The 13,846-nt window shown below is 38.7% G+C and overlaps 1 protein-coding gene across 1 annotated transcript; it reads left to right on the forward strand.

Moving 5' to 3' along the window:
* The first annotated feature begins 364 nt into the window (after positions 1-364).
* On the forward strand, positions 365-8,274 carry LOC119732857 (E3 ubiquitin-protein ligase TRIM56-like). Its single transcript, XM_038206459.1, has 4 exons — positions 365-622; positions 3,087-3,368; positions 7,908-8,153; positions 8,252-8,274. The coding sequence occupies exons 1-4, from the start codon at positions 373-375 to the stop codon at positions 8,272-8,274; spliced, it is 801 nt and encodes a 266-aa protein (XP_038062387.1). The 5' UTR covers positions 365-372.
* The last annotated feature ends 5,572 nt before the right edge of the window (positions 8,275-13,846 follow it).

A 13,846-nucleotide genomic window follows, 5' to 3' on the forward strand; every position in this document is an offset into this window, starting at 1 on the left:
CTTTCTTGCCCAAACTCACACGGACAGTGCAGTATTGATGAATTAATTTTATCAACTGAACGATAAATTCTCTTACACTCTGCACAAACTGGTTTCCTGCCTAAGGAATGGGTTGGGGCTTATGAAAATGTATTAACAAGTTTGATTGGCTAGTCCAGGAGTAACGTGATTGGATAGAGGCAATGCTTGGGCTGTTGCCGTGTGGTGAGGCCTACTTCGTTGCAGCAAATGAATGTGGAAACATTATTCACGTTCTCAGCTTTCAATTTTGATTTTCTCATCTTTAGATTTTCTTTTGAAGTGTACGCCATCCATGTTTTCTCAGCTTTCATTTTCCCATTAAACGTGTTTTAGTTTCCTTGTCCTTTGAAGATGCCTAAAGCCAATCGGTCAGCCTCAGCTCAAGCATCCGGGAAAGGGAAGGATGCCAGGAAGCTGCGCCGGTCACCTCGTTTGTGTGCTATCCAGTCAGGAGTGCGTGGACGGCAGTCACAGCTGGAGGATGTAACGACTCCGGAAGTGGGATGCCAGCAGCAAGGTTGGGACCGAGCAGAGGAGCCGAAGCTTGACCAAGTTCCTGGACCGAGTAGGGGAAGTGGACCACGCCAACGACGAATCCAGGGTGAGTCTAAGGCTCTAGCATTGCCTACCATGAACACTGAACATTTCTAACTTACTGACTCAGACACGGCTGATCAGGTTAGTGTATTTGGTAGTAATACGAGGCATGACACTTCTGTCACTCACCTTCGCAATAGCCAGCCTGTACCGGCCTCGGCACTGAGTTCCCATTCTTTATACTTAGACCAGACCAGAACTTGTCGGGTCAGGGCAAAGCACCCTCATTTATCAAGTCCCGATTAATGTTTAGGAAACAAATATGAAGCGACAGGTACGTTGATCTGCTGCTTTTATTTAATGACACAGCCGCGACTTCTCTAGTCATCATCCATGAGAGAATCCCGAAGTTGGCACTTGAGAATGGCTCGATCGTCTGCAAACCAGATTTCCCCGTGAAAAACAAAATTGATATCGATAAATGGCTGACAGCATTCCACACTTTTATGGCCATTTATGTGGTGCGTTACCCTCTCCGCGTAGGTGAGCAGATCAAATATGTGGAGACAATGAGGATGGCTGCCTGCCTTTTTAGGGGCTTGGGATGGCACGTGGAGGAGGAACAGTTTTGTCTGCGCGAAGAGGCTAACCCGAGATGTTCCTGGGGGGCCACAGGACATGGAGTTGTGGGTCCCGGTGGCGGCCACTACTGTGTCTGCCAGTTCTGCTCAATTTGCACCAACTGACACCGTCAATATTGCGCATCACAACAGAAGTGCAGGCTTCTGCTTTGCTTTAAGCCAGGCCAAAAGTTGCCATTGGGCGATTTGTAAATCTGGTGTACACTGGATCCATCCCATCAAACACCTCAACTATTTGTGCTCTTTGCATCAAATTGGAAAAATTTGTTTTTAAGTGATTTGGTGGGAATGTAAAAGATGTAAGCAAATGTTGTCAGTTACATTCGTGTATTTTGAATGTGGTTAAATGCTAGCTTACCGATACAAGAGTAGGAAATCACAGTTTGCCTGAAACAACAAAATGTAGAGTATGTACAGTGGTAATGTTCCAACAAAACCTATTGAGTAATAACATGAGTGGCCACAAAACAACCACCATTTTTTTAATTCCATGTCTTGATTAACTTTTCTCTGGTTACAAAATAGCAATTGAAAACAAATACCGGTACTGGTCTGTTATGCCCGGTTGAAACTCACATAGACAGTGCATTATTAATTTATTATAAAATAAGTTATCGCTGTATTATAACCTTTCCAATTTCTTTTTAAATACCCTTTGGATACCCATAAAATGGCTACAGCTCTAAAGAACATCGAGTGTGACATCTGTCATGGCAGATATATAAACAGCATAAGAATTGCCAGCACAGCTGTTGTGCAGAATGTCTGAAGAAATACTACACCAGCCGGTATATGGAGGTCAACCAAAGATTTCTTGCCCTTTGTGTTGACTGGAGACAGTACTCTCATCAGAGACACGCATTCAAGGCCTCAAAACAAATTTCCATTTGATGGGGATATATTTGAGGAGGTCTCACACCAAGAAAAGGTGGTTAGTTCAGTGAAACAGACACCAGAAGAAGATGAGTCTAAATGCCAGAAACACAAGGGTGGCATGTGAGAGATACTCTGCTGAGCTTGTAACTGTAGTAAACCACTGTAAACCAAAACATCACTACACTGACTCTGGACAGGCTTCTGTCTCACCACAGACATCCAAGGTCGTCAATTGCTACTCAAAAGAGGGGGGTGGGGGACATACTTTGACCAGAACAAATGCGAGCGCAAAGAGCAAAACCTAATGGCGTGGGGGCCCCAAAAAAATGTATGGATTCTAGATGCTCTGTGGTCTGATCTGAGGCAAATGCTGAATACTTTAACCAATGTTTGAGCACAAGATCATCATTTTAACATAATTAATGGCGTGGCCCCCCCCCAAAAAAAATATTTATGCATTCTAGATGCTCTGTGATCTGATCTGAGGCATATGCTGAATACTTTAACCAATTTTTGAGCACAAGATCATCATTTTAACATAATTGTTGAGTTTGAAATCATTGACTCAGATATTCTGAGCTATACGTATTTTACAACATTTATTTGCAGACAGGAAAGGGGTGGTGGTGGGGGAGGGGAAAACGACATCCCCACCACTTTAAAAAGTGGGGACCCCCCACCAATTGATGCCCATGCAGACATCAAAAGATTTGAACACTCTTTGTCCACTCCACCACAAGCTTAATTAGCGGAGGTTTACACAGAACGTCACAAAGACTGTGAAAGCTGTAACAGACAAAGCGGATAAAATAAGAGCTTAGATAACAACTCAAGAAACAAAGATGATTGACAAAACAAACAACTCCAGCAGGATCGCAACAGAACATATGATAAGCATCAGTCAATACTGACATTGATGCTACAAAGTAAACAACATTCGCGAGGGACATCCCAGGATATCATTATAACTGCATCTGACACTGATTTGCTTTCCCTCTTTCCTATCATCAGCAAAGAGCCAAACTCCTCCCCAGATTGATCCCAAGCTTTCATATCTGAGCTTCACCCCGGGTCAGAGGATTGGTGACATCAATCTGGGCAAGCTGGCCGTCAAAGGCAAGTGGGAGATGCTACGTGAGTTTGGTAAAAGAGGAAGTGGTCCAGGAAAGTTTGATGGGGTTGTAGATATTACTGCTACTCAACCTGGTGAGATTGCTGTGGCAGACTATAGGAACAAACGAGTGGTCATCTGCAGCAATGAGGGACAACACAAGGGAACCATTCCCCTACAACGTAAGTTTCTTTCATGCACATGTCCATCAACACAAACTTTCATAATTGTGTGGAAATTAAGTCTTCCATGTGCACATGCAGATCTGACAACTGAGAATGAAAACCAATAAAAAAACTGGCAAGGAATTGATGCGCTGGCAGTGCAAATTTGATTTTGTTCTCCCAGCAACTTAACTCTTCATGTCACCAAAAACATTCTTATTTAGGGGGTCTGTAACCTTTAGAAAAGAGCGAAGTTACCTTTAGGTTGTTTCACAAAGAAACCAATCTGCCCTGTGAGTAGAGTGTTCTAGGCCTGATCCCTTTATTAAGCCCCCATCAAGATCAGCCTTCGGTTTTCTCTTTGTTCTTCTGTAGTGTTCGTGTTGGTGCTTTGCTTTTTTATGGACAATAATGCAGGCCCAGATAACCCAATAGGCACAGTAAGCACTGTGCCTACATGTACAAGTAGGTCCTACGAAAAATTTGGGGGCCTACATTGTTTTTTTTGTACACAAAATTTTGGGGCCTACGAAAATACCGCAGTGTGCCATTAAACACAAAAATAGGCCTACCCACACACACCCAAGTGTGTATTTGCTTACAATTGGGGACCCTTTATTGTCCCTATTTTGCTTGGTCTTTTTAAGACCAAGCAAAATAGGGGTTAACCTTCTGGGGTTAACTGTCAAAGTTTTTGGTGAATTCAAAATACTGCGAAAGCAGCATGAGTTTTAAAACCAATGGAATTTCTCCCTTACGGTTCAAAGTACATTGTATGAAGACAAAACATTGTAAAACATGCACTGTTGTACAAAGATGTGACAAAAATGGTGATATACATGTACAATGACGTCACAGATTATCAAATAAAGAGTGATTTAAAGAGATACTGCATCCTGGAAAGCACCCCATTGGGCTACAAAGAGCATATTAACGTCCACACAAACATCCTTCCTAAACCCTCCTGGATGATTGAGGATGACTGGTGTTTGAAGAAGAAGAGGATTTTGGAGGATTGAGGATGGATGTATTTTTGAGGCAGGACTGTCTGACAATTTTGAAGGATTCAGGTGCTGGGTATCCTTCATTTGAACATGAAGTGCAATTTTTTTGAGGATTTTGAAAGAGGATGCATGCTTCCTGAGGGTTAGGGTTAAAAGTTGGCAGTGTGTGTGTTATTCTTGCAAGAATGAATTTCGGGGGTCATAAATTTTGACTCTCAAAATTGAGCTGTTTAGGTGCAGCGTGAATCCTGTCGCACACGTACACATAGTCTCACACACAGGATACCATATATTTGTGTACATTGAAATCGTCTGACATCATGGACACATATACAGTATAAAGCTTGTTTAAACTTGTTTGAACAGTTTTAAAACAAACATTTTGTTATTTCAGGACAATGTGCCCCTTCAATGTCAAATCTTGACAACATTAACGTTCAGATTTATAAGGTTCTTTTGATGTGAGGTGGTAGACATTGAAATTGCCTTGAGCATCGTATTTGACTCCCAGGCACAAATCTGTTTGACCTTTGCTTCCAGGGTTACCGGATATGCAATGATCGGGGAGTCAGGTTGGCGTAGCGGTACTTTCCTCGCCTTCCACCGCTGTGACCTGGGTTCGAATCCCGCCTAGGACAATATGTGGATTGGGTTTTCAGTCCCTACCTGATTCCGTGGGTTTTCCCCAGAATATTCTTCTGGGCTTTTCCTCCCACCTCTAAAACTGTAACTTCTTCTCATTGTCTTCTCTCCATTTATCCATCCTGTTATTGGCGCTTGCGCTGTTGGATGTGGCTAAAATAAAATTTAAAACAATTTTAAAAATATAATGAATGTAACTTGAAAACACAAGCAGTTTACAATAAAACTTATTCAGGAAATGTTCAATGACAAATAACACTAGACTTATGTTTGTGGGCAAACACAGGGCTGTTTCGGTAACTTTTGTTCGACATATGTGACATATTTTCAAGACCATCCAGGAAGGATGTAGGTATACTAAATTGTGGCATATAAATATGTGATGACAGTCTCATAGGGCTTTAAATTATTACATCCCATGTTACGTAATGACATCCTGATGACGTCACATTAATTTTCATCTGAAATTAACTATAACAACCTGCTGCTAGAGGGCGCTCTAACATTTCATGACGTCACCGTTAATTTAGAATAAACAAGCCACAACATACATCATTGAAAGCAATTCCACATCTTTAACCAATTTCAAATTACAAGTCACTTCCAGTTTCAACAAGAAGGAAGGGTCATGTGATTTTGCGCATAATATCAAAATTGAAGACCCTGGATTATTCTATCAATTCCCGCAAAACTCAAGTTTAGGTTTCTCACGGTTGATTTTATATTGATTTTCATAGATTAGATCTACATACATTAATCTATAACGTAACGTCACATTTATATCATCGTGACGTCACTTAAATTTCATCTATAACACATCCCTTTCTAAAAATGTACATGCCAGGTTTCAACCAAATCGGACCTGCAGTTTTGGAGATATAGGCTTTCAAAATATGAACCCATATTGTGAAGTCACGTGACTGGTGATGTCATGATGACACAGCAGCAGGTGCTGGTCTAAGCGTGTGCCAAAGGCAATCGGGTTGATTTTAGTGCCCAAAGTGCTGGGCACAATGAAAACGTGTACAAATGCTATGGACAAAAGTCTGAAAAAGAAAAAAACAAGAACAAAAAAATAACTTTAAAGAAACCTAGACTGATGTTTGTGGACAAAAACAGGGCTGTTTTGGATTTTTTTTGTGGCAAGTGACCATGGAAAGTTTCATGTATAAGTTACATCCAGGAACTAGTGAATATAATATGTGATTACATTCCCATAGGGCTTTGATTTTTGACATCACATGTGACGTCATAATGTCATGATGACGTCACATCAATTTTCATCTATAACTATATTTTGTTTGTAAATAACAACTAAGCCATAGCATACATCGTTGAAAGCAAGTTCACATCTTTCACCAATTTTAAATTTCAAGGCACTTCCGGTTCAACCGGAAGGAAGGGTCACGTGATTTTGCACATAATATAAAAAAAATGAAGACCCTGGATTATTCTATCCATTCCTGTAAACGTCAAGTTCAGGTCTCTTACGGTTGATTGTATATAGATTTTCAAAGATCTATTAATCTTTAACGTGATGTCACGTGACCCATGATGACGTCATCGTGACGTCACTTCAATTTTCATCTATAACACATCCCGGTTTAGGTACATACCAACTTTCAACCCCATAGGACCTGTACGGTAGTTCAGGAGATATAGGCCTTCAAAATATATTTATTTTATATGACGTCATATGTCACATGATGACGTTGTCATGACGTCGAGTATTCATCTATAAGACATCCTGGTCTAGGTAAATACCAACTTTCAACCCAATCGGACCTGCAGTTGTGGAGATAGAGCCCATCTGTCAGATCTAGCCGAATTCTGCTAGAAAATGGTCACAACAGAAAAATTGCATATAATGTGACGTCACGTGACACATGATGCTGGTCTAAGTGTGTGCCGAGTATAAAGGCAATCCGGTTGATTTTAGAGGCCAAAGTGCCAGTAACAAAAAAACTTGTACAAATGCTATGGGCAAAAATGACTGGAAAAAAAGAAGAAAAAAAAATCTTAACGAAAACAAGGCTGTTTTGGCCAGTTGCCAAAACAGCCAATAAAAACCATGAGGGCACCAGTGTAGCTTAAGTAAGCTCTAGCGGCATGTTTGAATAAGTTATATTTTTTTTCTTGGTATTTAAAGACCATTTGTCAACAATTTTTCAAATTGCTCATAAATATTCTTTGGACAATAAAAATACTTTCTCAAATTTCATAATGCTGACCTCATCAGACTAGAAGTCAATGTCGGGAAACTTTGGAAAAGATGCATTTAAGCCAGAAGTTACTTGACAAGTAAATAATAGTTTTTGAACGCTTGGACTAAAAATGCTTAAGTTCATTTCTTCCTTTTTTCTCTCTAAAACATACAACTGACGAATGTACTGTACCATAGTTTCACGCCCAACCACCCATTTTTTATAGACAAATGCAAACCTCAAGTAAATTCTGACATACAGCAGGCATTAGTGTACTTTGCAAGAACTGAGTTATTAATTCAAAGTTTTAAACTTTTGATAACTAAAAATTGCTCTATATTTTGTTCAATGCTTCATTTGAAAATCTAATAACTTTTTTTAGCTAAAAAATAAACAGTTAAATACAAGACTAAATATATTTGTAAGGTTTGAACCATGAGAATAGCACAGAGAGTACATGTACATCGAGGTACAGGTACAGGCACATGTTCATGTATTTGCAAACAGAGTCTCCAAGACGTGCCAGTTATTCACAACATGTATGGTGGTTGGAGACAACACAATGTTGATGTACTACTTGTACATGACCGGGCTTTGAGGCAGGCCATGTATTCATTAGGTATGTTGTATTTCATGGGGACTGAGAATAGTGACAGTGCATTTACATACTGTGCATATGTTACATTTGAGTTCTTCTTTACCCACAGGTCCACTGGCAGTTGCAGCCATCCACAATCCTGAGCAACGCTTGCTTGTGTTGGAAGATGGAAGCAAGTATGTCAAGGTGTTCAACATGAAGGACAACACTCTTGACTTCAAATTCCCAACGGTAGCACCGAGTGAGTTTGAGGAGACACAAGTGAACCTAAAGAGCACAACAGTCAGGACAAACGGTATTATTTTAGTAGGAGACATAGAAAGAATGGTGTGGACTGAACACAGACCCACTGATGGTGAGATCCTACACACCATACCAGTGCAGACTCCACCTCAATTCCTGGCTGTTGATGACGACACTGATAGAGTTGTGGTCAGTGGATTCCACACAAAGAAAGTGGATATTACCGACTGTAAAGGTTCTATACACACCACCATCAAACCAACTATCAATGGTGGGCCAGTGTGGTGTGATGGTGTATGCTGTGACAGCTCAGGCATCTACCTTGCAGTGGACCAAGGTGCAGCTGGCACTGGTCATATTCACCACTATGACCAAGATGGCAGGTTTCTTGATTGCGTGGATCAGGGTCTGTGTTTCCCACTTGGAATCACATTCACATCCAATGGCCAGCTGGCAGTGGCTGAACACTACTTCATCAAGATGTATCACAAGGTGTGATGTCATCCAACATGACATTGGCTAGCAATCATCATCATCCCAACAGCAAATGTTGAGGATGAAATTGTCCAGTTATTACAGCACCAATCAACATTCATGTCCCAGTCATATCACATCTCTCCTCAAAAATCCAAACTGCCAGATCCCTCTGATGTGAACCATTTTACCATACAAATTCTTAAATAAACAGTGCATCAATTACATTTTGTTACTATACAAAGTCTTATATAAACAGTGATTTGACTACAGCTACATTAGATTTGATTGGGGGACAATTTGTTTTAATCTTACATGCATGATGACTTGAATCTATTGTTTGTCTAAATTAAAAGGTAAATTTGAAAGGAGAGGGGAGTTTAGTGGGTGTTGAGGTGTTTGAATGTAATGACCCCCGCCTCCTCAACCCAACACCCCTCCCTCACCCAGTACATGGATTGCCATCAATCTATCCAATACTTACCAACTTTCTGTGGTGTTTATAAAACCCCGGCTTCGTTGTGGCTTCCGCTTCATCTCTGGCTCTAGATTCCTAAGAATCCTACCACATTCAAACTCAGTGAAAATGCACCAACCATCCATTGGCCTTGTGTGACAGGATTTGGTGTCTGTAATGAAGAAAATGGACCAATATAAAGTTTACATCAGCGTACAAAAATCATGAATCCCAAAGTCAAAGCCAGGGACAAAGCCAAGATTTCATAAACACAATTAAGATTCTTAAATTGTTCCTGATGGAAGTTGCTGTATATATTCTGCTATCTTTTATAACAAAGACTAGAGAAATGTTTAGGATCATTTCATTCTTGAGATTTAACATTCTTAACATTTATTTTGAATAATTATAACTTTACAAATGCTTTACTCAGTTCAATTTTGTGTTAGGATTAGTGTTCAAGATAATGCATTACTCAGTTCAAATACGTGCATATTAGTGTTCAAGATGATAAGCCTTTATTCACTCAGTTGATTTTGGTTACTTTTTTGCAGTTTCATGTACAGATTTAATTAATAAAACGCTGCTTTACAAGTCAATTGACTTGTCCAAATGTATCCTAAAGATGAGTGACAAAGCTCATTCTATTAATGTGGTTTCAGATCTTCATTCACAGAATGGAGAATTGTGTTGACATTGTTCATGAAGTTTATATCTTGACCTCATCAGAGGCTCTGCAATCTGCATAGTAGAAGCCAAAGCTGGAGACAAAGCCAAGATTTTGTAAACTCCCTGAGATTCTGAAATGTGTTCCTAATGAAATCTACATGTACATGTAGTCCATTATATATTGTACTTTTGATAATAGAAATTTTGAGACAGTTTTACAACCACTTCATCCTTGAGATGTAACCATACTACAAGTATTTTGTGAAATAGTATTGTTTGAATTCATTTTAAGCATACGCATCACCATGATAGTTAGTACTCATATTACTGTTCAATATATGTAAGCCTTTATTTACTCAGCTTTGACATTACTTTTTGCAGTTTCTGTTTATGCATTTGAATTTACGATGCATTTACATGTATATTGAAGGTAATTTACTAATTGAAATGTTTGCTAAAAACGAGTGAAAATTAATTTAGTTTCCTGTCTTAATTTACAGAATTAAGACTCATGTTTACAAGAATGTTTTTATCTTGATTTGAAATTTTGTTGACATTTTTTTTTGACTGTTAAATATCCCTTCAGTTTGAATGATTAGAAATCAATTTGACTGAAGCTGAATTTCAGAAAGCTAAACGGCGTAAGTTGCCTTGATTTTGGCCGGATAGCCACCTTGAAAAGGTCCCACACAAATAGCAAATTTCTAATCTAAGGTTTTTTCCTTACAAACCAAATAGATTTCCTCGTCTTTTCAAGAATTTAATTGCACATCTCTGTTTTCATTGTTTTGCAGTTTTTGTTCCAATTTCAGAAAACTTGGAAATCATAAAAAAAAATCAACTTCAGTTTGGGTTTCAGCAAAAAATTATGAATTTGTTTGCAAAGTATCAATCTTATTGTAATAATTAAATGTTCAAGTAGACTTTTAAGTGTTTAACAATTCACCACTTTATGTAGATCTTAGTAGTCACAACAAGACTTTGTAAACTCCCTTTATGTATATTCTTCAATTTGTTCGTAATAGAACATACATCTACTCATTGTAAACTGTGCTATCTCTATATTACATTTTATGATTATAGAAATTACAGCCTGTACAATTTTAATTATTCTGTTTTCCTGTTAACTTCACTTTTTAAAGCCATGTAAGATCATTTGCAATTACCCAGATAAGTACCTACCGATTAAATGACAGAAACCTCAAAGTGAAGATAGGACTGGTAACAAATACCCTGTGAAATAATTCCATCTGAAATGATATTGTCAGAAAACAAACATTGAAGGTGGTTTCAAAATGGAATGCCTACAGAATCCAGTTACGAGATCCAAAGACTTGTGCATTATGTTTTCTCTGTTTTCTCCAAAATGTATAGTAGCCACTCAGCTAAGACTTGAACAGAATGCGTGTTATGCATCCTACATGAAATATTGAGCACTTTTGTTGCTTCGGAGATAAAAACCCTGTAAAAGGCAAATGATTCAATGCACAATGTACCTTTAAGCATACACAAACTATAAAAGTTAATCAAGATTACTTTAAAAATTAGTCTTTTAATATTCACTCAGTTTCTTAAAAAAAAAGAGTTTAGTATTTTTTTTGTAGTTTTTATAGAAATTATGTTTACTGTTATTATCTACAAGCTTTGTACATTTACATTTATATCAATGAAACACTAATGTGGATGATCATTTAATCATCAAAATGTCTGCTAAAGATGAGCACAAATACTTATCCTATTAATTTGGTTTCCTGTCTGAATTCACAGAATAAAGACTTGTGTAAACTTTACTCCCAAGGGATAATCTTGATGGGAATTTTTATTATTTTTCTTTGAAGGTTTAAATTCTTCAAGTGGGTCATTCTATAAATTTGGGGTCCACTTTTTTTCCCGTCCCTGTTACATCTGACATCTATGATTGTATCATTCTGATGCACTCCTTAAAGCAGTCATCCTCCAAGAGTGATTATGAATAGCAAACTACCTACCCAACAAATAAAACATCATTTGAAGTCATTCTTAATGATGCTTGAATGGCAAATTACAAAGTACCAAGGTAACAGGGACGGGAAAAATGTCACACTTTGGACCCCAAATTTATAGAATGACCCAAGTGTGAAAGGTTGCCACTCATTGTAACAAATGTTCAAATCAATGGTATTGAATTTCAGGAAGCTATGGCCTCCGTTGCCTTGATTTTGGCCTGACTACCTCCTTGAAATGTCCTTGCCTTTTCAAGAATTAAATTCCAGACCTCTGTTTTCATTGTTTTACCTATTTGGTTGCAATTTCAGCAAACTTCAAAACAAAGGAAAGAATTACCCCCTCATACAGTTTGAGTTTCAGCAAAGAATTATTACATTTTGATGACACTTTTCAAAGTCTGTTGTAACAATTAAATATTCAAATTGACTTGTAAAATCAAATGTTTGAAATGAAATGAACAGAAATAAATTCATTCATTTATTCAGAATAAGAATTCACTCACCACTCCTTGTATTCTTTGAAGTCGCTCAAGCCTTGAAATATCTATTGTTATTCCACTTGGAACCCTCAACCCCAAAGAAACCCACAAAGTGAAGTCTCCTGAATCCAACAGAATCCCACAACTCAGATGAACCATACAACAGAAATGGACCACTGTGGAATTTGCTTGAAACTATCACACGTGGTTGAATGTGTTAATAACTTTAATTTTTCCCACGTTTCGGCAATAACAACATTCATCAATTATTTTTGGATTACCTTTGCTTGATACATAAATATGCAGTCAATTTTATGAGTAGATTCCAGCTGGCCATAAAAAATTCAGAATTCTTGGACCAGTCTGCAAGTCTTCATAGCCGCACGACAAGGTCAATGGTTTCACCTTTTCAACAGATCCCCCAACAATTAAAAATGTCACAGTGCCCTCTATTGGCGATGGCTCTCCCTCCCTTAATTATTGAGCATCTGTCATTTTACCCACCACTTATTATGATTTAATAGACACCAGGGACAGGAGTAACTTAGCCCAATATGCACGTCTAGATGAATGGGATTCAATTTGGTTTTTTGATTTTCAGTTTTACCATCCCCTGGGGCAGCAGGGGGAGACAACTCCTTCCCAAACATTTTGCTTTTTTTATTTTGAAAGGAAACGAAGATGCCACCTCCTCACAGCTCTAATATGAGCAGCGTTACTCGGTTTTGATAACGTAATTATTGTCTAGCAGGGCCCAATTTCTTGGCTCTGCTTGCAGTTAGCCCTGCTTACAATAGCAGAAAATTCTGTGCTTTTGGTAAGCGTATTTCACACGTTATCCTGGAATTTTGGCTTCTGCGTATGCGTACATCCCGTATATAAGGATTATGTGCTTACATGATTAGCACAACATTTTTTCTGCTGGCGCTGTTAGCACAAAATGGTGATCGTAAGCACGGAATTCTGTGGTGAGCAGAGCAACGAAATTGGGCCCTAGTCAAATCCAGCATTGACTCCATGGGTGCATTTCCTTCACTAACCCTTGGCCGTGATGAACATAATGACGCTGACCGGCAATTCAGAGCATACTGCGTGCCTATTTCGAAAACTGCACGCCCTATATGCGCTTGCATGCTAGGCACATCACGTCAAGTACGATGAGCCTTTCTACAAAACTGTGATGCCTGAACATTATGGGAGCCTCATTTTTCGCATCCAAAAACCTATATCTTCGGTTGTAAAGGGACGAAAGAGGTGCGTACATTTAAATACAAATCCTTGCTTAATAGCGCGAGGTAGAAACCTCATGTTTGAAAGGATTGATTCGAAAAAAAAACTTCATTCAATATTTTAAGCACTGCGTCGCACGTTAGATACATCGACTGCAGTCGTAATATATAAGTGCCACTATTTGACACATTTAAATTACACAATTCCAGGGGTTAAGATTGCGCAAGGCATGATGGGAAACAACATGGCGCAGCAAGATCGTACCCATGGAAATGAGGTTGGGTCATATCATGCCACATTGAATGTAGTGCTATTGTGTGATATGTCCAAAATTATGCTTATTGAACAGCGCCCCCAATAGTCAGATGGTGTTCAGCCATTAACTAACCCCCCCCCCCCCAACATCAAAACAACTGTGAGATTTCACAAGTTCAAAATTTCACAAATCATTCATCTTTTCTTCATAGTTTGTCTAAGTTTCAGTCTTGATACATGTATAAATGATGTAGTC

The sequence above is a fragment of the Patiria miniata genome, unplaced genomic scaffold (assembly GCF_015706575.1).
Source record: "Patiria miniata isolate m_02_andy unplaced genomic scaffold, ASM1570657v1 HiC_scaffold_25, whole genome shotgun sequence".
Lineage (NCBI taxonomy): Eukaryota > Metazoa > Echinodermata > Asteroidea > Valvatida > Asterinidae > Patiria > Patiria miniata.

What these genes read in the sequence shown, in the direction of transcription:
- LOC119732857 (XM_038206459.1), top strand. Translation starts at nt 373, where the DNA reads ATGCCTAAAGCCAATCGGTCAGCCTCAGCTCAAGCATCCGGGAAAGGG. An exon ending in ACGCCAACGACGAATCCAGG is followed by an intron (nt 623 to 3,086) that starts GTGAGTCTAAGG and finishes TCCTATCATCAG; the next exon opens with CAAAGAGCCAAACTCCTCCC. An exon ending in TGAACACAGACCCACTGATG is followed by an intron (nt 8,154 to 8,251) that starts GTGAGATCCTAC and finishes TTCCACACAAAG; the next exon opens with AAAGTGGATATTACCGACTG.